This window comes from Sinocyclocheilus anshuiensis, unplaced genomic scaffold (genome assembly GCF_001515605.1).
Source record: "Sinocyclocheilus anshuiensis isolate Anshui unplaced genomic scaffold, SAMN03320099.WGS_v1.1 scaffold453, whole genome shotgun sequence".
Taxonomy (NCBI): domain Eukaryota; kingdom Metazoa; phylum Chordata; class Actinopteri; order Cypriniformes; family Cyprinidae; genus Sinocyclocheilus; species Sinocyclocheilus anshuiensis.
In genome coordinates, this window is record NW_015537979.1 from 478,506 (window position 1) to 485,947 (window position 7,442).

Genomic DNA, 7,442 nt, shown 5'->3' on the forward strand with positions numbered 1-7,442 from the left:
GTCTGAAATGCATATGTGTGCAAAAGAATACAACATACGCTGATATGACTGACTAAATGCATATGCTAGATTCAAAATGCTATTCAGTGGCAGCAAGTTTTCCCAAAGTCTTTGTTCTTCATGTATTACACCAATGCTCGAAATCCAGAGATGTATGGACTCATTAGTGAGTCAGGCAAGTATGAAGGAAAAAAGTGCTGTTAATTATGCTTAGCACATCATTATTCACATGTAAAGAGCTGAGGAGAAATATGTGTATTAGTTCAACTCCAGTACATCAAGGTTAAATTTTACTTACATTTAAGAGGCCTTAGGTCTGTGTTACTGTATGTGTCTGCTTTCTTTGTCAAAGTGTGCTACTTATAATCACAAGTAATTAAATAATAATGTTCAGTAAATATTTATTACATATACTACAGATGTCTATAAATAGATTTTTTTCTGTTTCTAAAGAATATATGAGCTCTGATGCTCGTGTAAACGTTGCTGTTTCAGTGCTAATGTGTTTTGGTTGGTTGGCAGTGCATTGCTATATGATTTCTAAGTTGTTTCGAATTGGTTTAGTATGTTCATATGCAGTTGCTAGGATGTTCAAGGTTTTACTGGTACAGTTGGAAAAGCCCACGTCCAAATGTAGCTTACATTTGGTTTAAGCACCAGTAATAAATAAAATAATATCACATTTTAATAATAAATTATTAATTTAATATTTATATAATAATACATAATCTTTAAACAATAATTGTCATAAATATATTTATTTAAATATAAAAGAATTAATCACATTAGGTATTATTTACTTTGCATTGTCACCCCCCCCCCCAAATATTAATTTTATTATTAATTTTCTAATATGACATTGAATTATTTTCACATATTATTTATTTATACTATTTTAGAATAATGAATACAATTTAGAGTAATAAATTAAATAATAAAAGGGCAATTGGACTGGAATACTATTGTGTACATGTTAATAATGAATGTAACATTTATATAATTAAATCATTATCTGATATTTATTATAAACAATTATATAAAATATACAAGTTATTACAGTTGTAATATGGCAGCTTTATATTGTAAAGTAATAATAATAATAATTATTATTATTATTTGTTTTAGAATATTGCATGATATATTTTAAAATATATTAACATTTTAATACATATTTTTAATCAATAAATATTTTATAAATTATCAATAAAAATAAAATAAATATATAAATAACATTATTACATTTATTTATTTTATTTTTTAGAATAATGAATAAAAATGAGTTATAAATAATTAGAGTTATAAGTAAAATGATAAAAAGGTCATTTGGACAGGAATAGCCTACTATTTTTTACATGTTAATGATAAATATGTGTAACATTCATATATCTAAATAATTATATGATTTATTTATTATTAACAATTATATTAAACATAAAAATGTGTAACATGACAACTTCATATCGTAAAAATATAATAATAATAATAATACATATTATAATTATTCAAGTTTATTTATTCAAGGTTATTATTATTATCATCATCAATATTATTTGTTTTAAAATATTGCACATACTATTTTAAATAAATATATATATATATTTTAATAAATATTTCGACAAATGCATATTTTAATAAACGGAAATAAATGTGATTTACTCTGATAATGCTCATACTGATCCCAGATGCAGTGAGGTACCAGTAGCAGCAGCTGAATTAGCGCAGAGGAGGCGCTTCCCCTTTAATTTGCCCACGCTGTATAGTGGTAAGGAGTGGTGGTGAGCAGCAGCAGCAGCACAGCTCACTGTAGTCCCTTTGTATGCGCAGCAGTGCCCAACTGCAGCCTGAACCGCTCGCTCTAACACAATAATTATGAGTAAAAGACGAAAAGTTGTACTTTGAAATGGAATGGCTCGCTCACGCCGCGCCACTCCCTAAAATGAAGGAGGAGAGCACAAGTAAACGCACGAGGAATCCCTGTGCATATTTTAATGGATATTTTGCATCTTGAAAACAACTCGGGAAGGTTGACTTTTTTATTTATTTTTTATGCATGCTTTGATGCATCAATGTCTTGAGTGAAACGAAATGCGTGAATGCCTTTAGCACAGTAATGCATGGGCATGCTTTTATCATCCACCTAGACAGAGGAACCTATTGCTGAAGCATGTCGCTGCAGACGCCTCGCGCTTGCTTGAAGGGGTTAAAACACTGATCACAGCTGGTGTGATGTGCTTTTCATGGGTGCATGAGTCTGGAATCTGAATGTGTCCTGTAATAAAAAAAATAAAAATTTTGGACAATTGGATAACAGCTTAAAAGGATCGCTGATTTTGCGCAACGGGAAAAAAAAACAAAAAAAAACAGCAAAATTAAGACTGGGAACATCTGAAACGTGATGCTCTATGGATTTTTGCCCATAAGATGAGCGCGTTTGCTCAACAACAAGATGTTGCCACTCCTCAGAGCATCATTTTGGCCACCAAACTCGAGCGGCCACGCGTATTCAGGCAATTGTCCTCAGTCTCTTGCGTTAAATGTTACTATCTTGTGTAATGTGAGCATGCTTGAGGCGACGCCCAACGCAAACAGCTCCCCTGTTTCTTTGCAGATCTCTGTATTGAGTCGAGACAACACTGTGAGGACACAGGGGGCGTCAGATTTTGCTGACCTTAGCATCTTTGGACCGTTTCAATGGGAAGCTCTTTGCAAATAACGCCATAAGGGAGTCCTCTCCGCTTTGCCTCCTTTCATTTCTTTGAGACACGCTGCTGTATGTTTCCCGTTTGTCCTGAAGGCGCATACGGGCGGATATATTCGAGTCCGGCGCGGCAGATCTGGCGCAGCGGGAGGGAGGAACACCAGGATCATTGCAGTACCTGTAATGAATGGCTGCTGAAAGACACCACTGACCCTGGCAACGAGACGTTTTATTAGTCCTGCTGGTGTCATGTAAACATAATCATTTAGCAAATGATTTCTCGGCGCTTTGGGGACCCTTGGTGCTTGCAGGTAAGCTTGCGTAACCTACTCTTTGCTTATTGTAGTTATACTGTCTGTGGATGCTGAGCTGACTGACTTCATGGACGCTTCAAGTTGTTTTGTATTTGAATAACACACTGAAGCTGGATGAATATGTTTAATTAGACACACTGCAATGATTCATATGTTTGTCTGTGATTTAGATGACCACCCCCTGCTAAAACCAGCCTAAGCTAGGCAGGCTGGGAGACCAGCTTAAAACAATTAAGAGCAGCCTAGCAAACTGTGAGGCTAGTTTAAGCAGTAGAGACACTGACCGCAGTTATTGTAGATGCACAAGAATAGTCCAGTACTGATCAGAATTTGTTTATATTCCCATTATGCACACATTAACATGATATTAACCACATAACTGATAACCAATATTCTGGTTTCTATGGCAAATTATCCAAATTACAATGTTGGATCATATAATCAACACCTTACTCCAGAAATCCACCATAATTTAACATTCCTTTATATATGCATATGTAATTCTAGATGATAGATAACCACATTTGTAAAAAAAAAAAAAAAAAAAAAAAAAATCATGCTATTGAAGAAGCACATTTATGGAGCAATGAGGCTATGTGATCCTCCTACTTAATTACATTACAAATAAATTACTATTGCCTAAATATATTACAAGATCATCTGCAGTATTTCCCAAAACAATACAAAAATACTGCAATTATTGTACAGCATGAAAAGTTATTTTTCAGACTACAGCCCTAAATGGTATACACTATACAGACCTTAATTGGAAAATGATGTGCATGTAAACATAGACGTATATGTTTTTTGTTTTTTTTACATATATTTGTCAACATATATTTACCTATTTTTGGGGAACTAAGGTAGACAGTGTTGCATTTCTTCAACTTTTCTATCTCAAGCAGTCTTGCTCTCTTGGCGAAATACATTTGGGGAGGTTTTGGAATATCCAATTATGATTTAAGTGCACTCGGGCTGTTATTAGATTTACAGTGCATAACTGAATCCTAAGAGGAATTATACAGTCTTGCCATGGCAAGTATTGATCTACTTGGAAGATAAAAGCAAATACAATGTGTAAAGTGGTCAGGCTGACTTCTCCATGTGATTGATAGATGTTTTTAGATGCCCTGGTTTTCTGTAGCCATGCTTTATGTGTATTTCCTTAGCAGTCATGCTTTGGATCCTTGTGCAGTGCTTTGATGTCTCTTCACTTTCTTTGCTGATTTGATGGTGTTTGAGTAACTTGCTATATTAGTTCAAAAACAAAATGAGTTCTTTATGAATTGTGAGGAATCCAAATAAACTCACAGTAGAGTGGAATAAATTCATATTTAGTAAGCACATTGCATTGTTGTAGTGTGCATGCTGAAAAGAATGCTTGTTGGCCTAAGTAATCTTTTTTTCTGCTTTATATTTCTTTCAGTGTTTCCTGAGTTCTGATGCAAGAGGGAGGTGTTAACCAGTGAAAGGAAGCCCCAAATTTCCCTGCTACTTTCCCACAAACTTTTAGAGGCAACATCGTCGCATCCTGACCACAAACTGCAGGTTGCATTCATTCACAGCATGACTGTTGCCACAGGCGACCCAGGTGATGAAGCCGCAGCTCTTCCGGGTCAGCCACAGGACACGTATGACCCGGAACCAGACCATGAGTGCTGTGAAAGGGTGGTCATTAACATCTCTGGCCTGCGCTTTGAGACGCAGCTCAAAACTCTGTCTCAGTTCCCAGAGACATTGCTTGGGGACCCCAAAAAGAGAATGCGCTATTTTGACCCTCTGAGGAACGAGTACTTTTTTGACAGGAACCGCCCAAGTTTTGACGCCATTCTGTATTACTACCAGTCAGGTGGCAGGCTGCGGAGGCCTGTCAATGTGACATTGGATATTTTTTCTGAGGAGATACGTTTTTATGAGCTCGGGGAAGAAGCCATCGAGATGTTCAGGGAGGATGAAGGATTTATTAAGGAAGAGGAGAAACTCCTGCCAGAAAATGAGTTTCAGAGGCAGGTATGGCTGCTCTTTGAGTATCCTGAAAGTTCAGGGCCTGCCCGGATTATTGCCATCATTTCCGTCATGGTCATTCTCATATCTATAGTCAGTTTTTGCCTGGAGACACTTCCAGTTTTTCGCAGTGAGGACCTGGACCTGGACAAAATTCCCATGGGCTCCAACTCAACAAAAAGCTACACTTCCTCCTACTTTACTGACCCTTTCTTTATCCTGGAGACCCTTTGCATCATATGGTTCTCCTTCGAGTTCCTGGTGCGGTTCTTTGCGTGTCCCAGCAAAGCAGGCTTCTTTGTCAATATAATGAACATCATTGATATTGTGGCTATAATACCTTACTTTATCACCTTGGGCACAGAGCTAGCAGAGAAGCCAGAGGATGGTCAGCAAGGGCAGCAAGCCATGTCACTTGCCATTTTGAGGGTCATCAGATTAGTACGAGTCTTCAGGATCTTCAAACTGTCCCGGCACTCGAAAGGGTTGCAGATTCTCGGGCAAACGCTCAAGGCCAGCATGAGGGAGCTAGGGCTGCTTATCTTCTTTCTCTTCATCGGAGTCATCCTCTTTTCGAGTGCCGTCTTCTTCGCAGAGGCAGACGAGGCTGACTCGCAGTTTATTAGCATCCCCGATGCCTTCTGGTGGGCAGTGGTCACAATGACGACAGTAGGGTACGGTGACATGGTTCCAACTACAATCGGTGGCAAAATTGTGGGTTCCTTGTGTGCTATCGCTGGTGTGCTGACCATTGCCTTGCCCGTGCCTGTCATAGTCTCAAACTTCAACTACTTCTACCATCGAGAGACAGAAGGCGAGGAACAGGCCCAGTACCTTAACGTGACCAGCGTCCCCAAGATAGACTCCTCGGAGGATCTGAAAAAGAGCCGCAGCGGGTCAACCATGAGCAAGTCTGACTACATGGAAATTCAAGAAGCTGTGAACAACAGCAACGAGGACTTTCGAGAGGAGAACATCAAGACCGGCAACTGCACCCTAACCAACACTAACTATGTTAACATCACCAAAATGCTTACAGATGTATAACTGCTTTGATCAGCCTTGTTGAAGAAGGTGAGATTAAGTAGGGGAGTGCAAACCCCAGTTTTGAAGGCTTCAGACGCCTCGTGCAAGAGTTTCAAGATGGGAGGACTTGAACGCGTCCATTTGAGAGAAGGATCAGTAAAGAAGACCTGTCCATCATTCCACCCCCATTCCCTGTCGCAAGTTCTGGAAAACTTGTTGTTTTGCATCCTTGTGTTCAGTGTCTGCATGGAGTTTGTCTTTTCTGTGTGACTGTTCTAGTAGTCGTTCTGCTTGCAACAGTAGCCAAATCCTAGCCTAACCGATAGATACAAGCGTAGCATAGAGGGACCAATTCCTGACTCCCATTCCCCCATTCACTGCCAACCTGAGGACCCCTTGAGTCTTTTTCGAGTGTATTTGTACCTTAAAAGAACAACAATTTTGTCACTCCAAATTGATCAGTGGCTTTAAAACATGAAGGAGTTAACATATTTGTGAAGAATCACCATGGAGGATGTATTTCTCTGTGAATGCACAAATGCTGCCTGTCCTGCCAGCCACAATGGCATACCATGTGTGGTACCTAAAAATATAACATTTCATCTTGTGACGGAGAAATACATGCATGACCAATCTTGGGGGCCTGGAAAGCCGGTTAAATCTCTATGACCATTTTCCCCTCTTTTGCTGCCAACGTTCTAGGATCTCAGTGTGTCCTGTCTTAGAGTAAACAGACCTGAAAGTGGAGCGGAGATTGTTTTGAAGTTGCCCATTTTTCCATCGTCGTCATTCCACTATACTGCATGAGCAGCTGCCCTCCATTGCATCATTTCCTCCCGTCACTTACTTTTTCCAGCATTGTAAACTTCCAAGCATTCCATGTGTATGAGAAATGTCTTTTGTAATGAACATCTACCACTACAAGCGCCTGACGAGGGGTTGCAGGAGTGTAGATATTTTACTGTGACATTGCAGCCAACAACAGCAAAATACTAGCTTACTAAGTCAGGTCACCAAAGATGAAGTTCACTGCCGCTATTTATTGCATTTTTATATTGTTTTTACATTTTTGTGCCATTTCATGGTGCATCCTGCTCATAATATGATGCTGGAGAATTTGGATAAAACCTGTATGAAAATGATGCTTCCTTGAATAGCTTTTGTAAGAGATAGGAAATATTCTACTACTTTTGTGGTGCATGTCTGGTACACAGTCCTTGTAGATGCATGTAGTAAGAATGATACTTACAAAACTAGAAATAAGCATTCATATCTTTATCAATATAAATATTTTTCTCTGTGAGATTAACAGTATGTGCAATATTATAAATGCTTGTTTTTTTTAAGGTTACAAGATTTTGCAAATAGTTTTCTATGTTAGTAGGCTTAATATATTAGTT

The 7,442-nt window shown here is 38.2% G+C and overlaps 1 protein-coding gene across 1 annotated transcript; it reads left to right on the forward strand.

The window, feature by feature from the left end:
* Positions 1-1,934: 1,934 nt before the first annotated feature.
* On the forward strand, positions 1,935-6,770 carry LOC107673029 (potassium voltage-gated channel subfamily A member 2-like). The gene is made up of 3 exons (XM_016466455.1): positions 1,935-1,955; positions 2,609-3,009; positions 4,439-6,770. The coding sequence occupies exon 3, from the start codon at positions 4,579-4,581 to the stop codon at positions 6,061-6,063; it is 1,485 nt and encodes a 494-aa protein (XP_016321941.1). The 5' UTR covers positions 1,935-1,955; positions 2,609-3,009; positions 4,439-4,578; the 3' UTR covers positions 6,064-6,770.
* Positions 6,771-7,442: the final 672 nt, after the last annotated feature.

Excerpts from the sequence above, each read along its gene's own strand:
- LOC107673029 (XM_016466455.1), top strand. The coding sequence starts at position 4,579 with ATGACTGTTGCCACAGGCGACCCAGGTGATGAAGCCGCAGCTCTTCCG.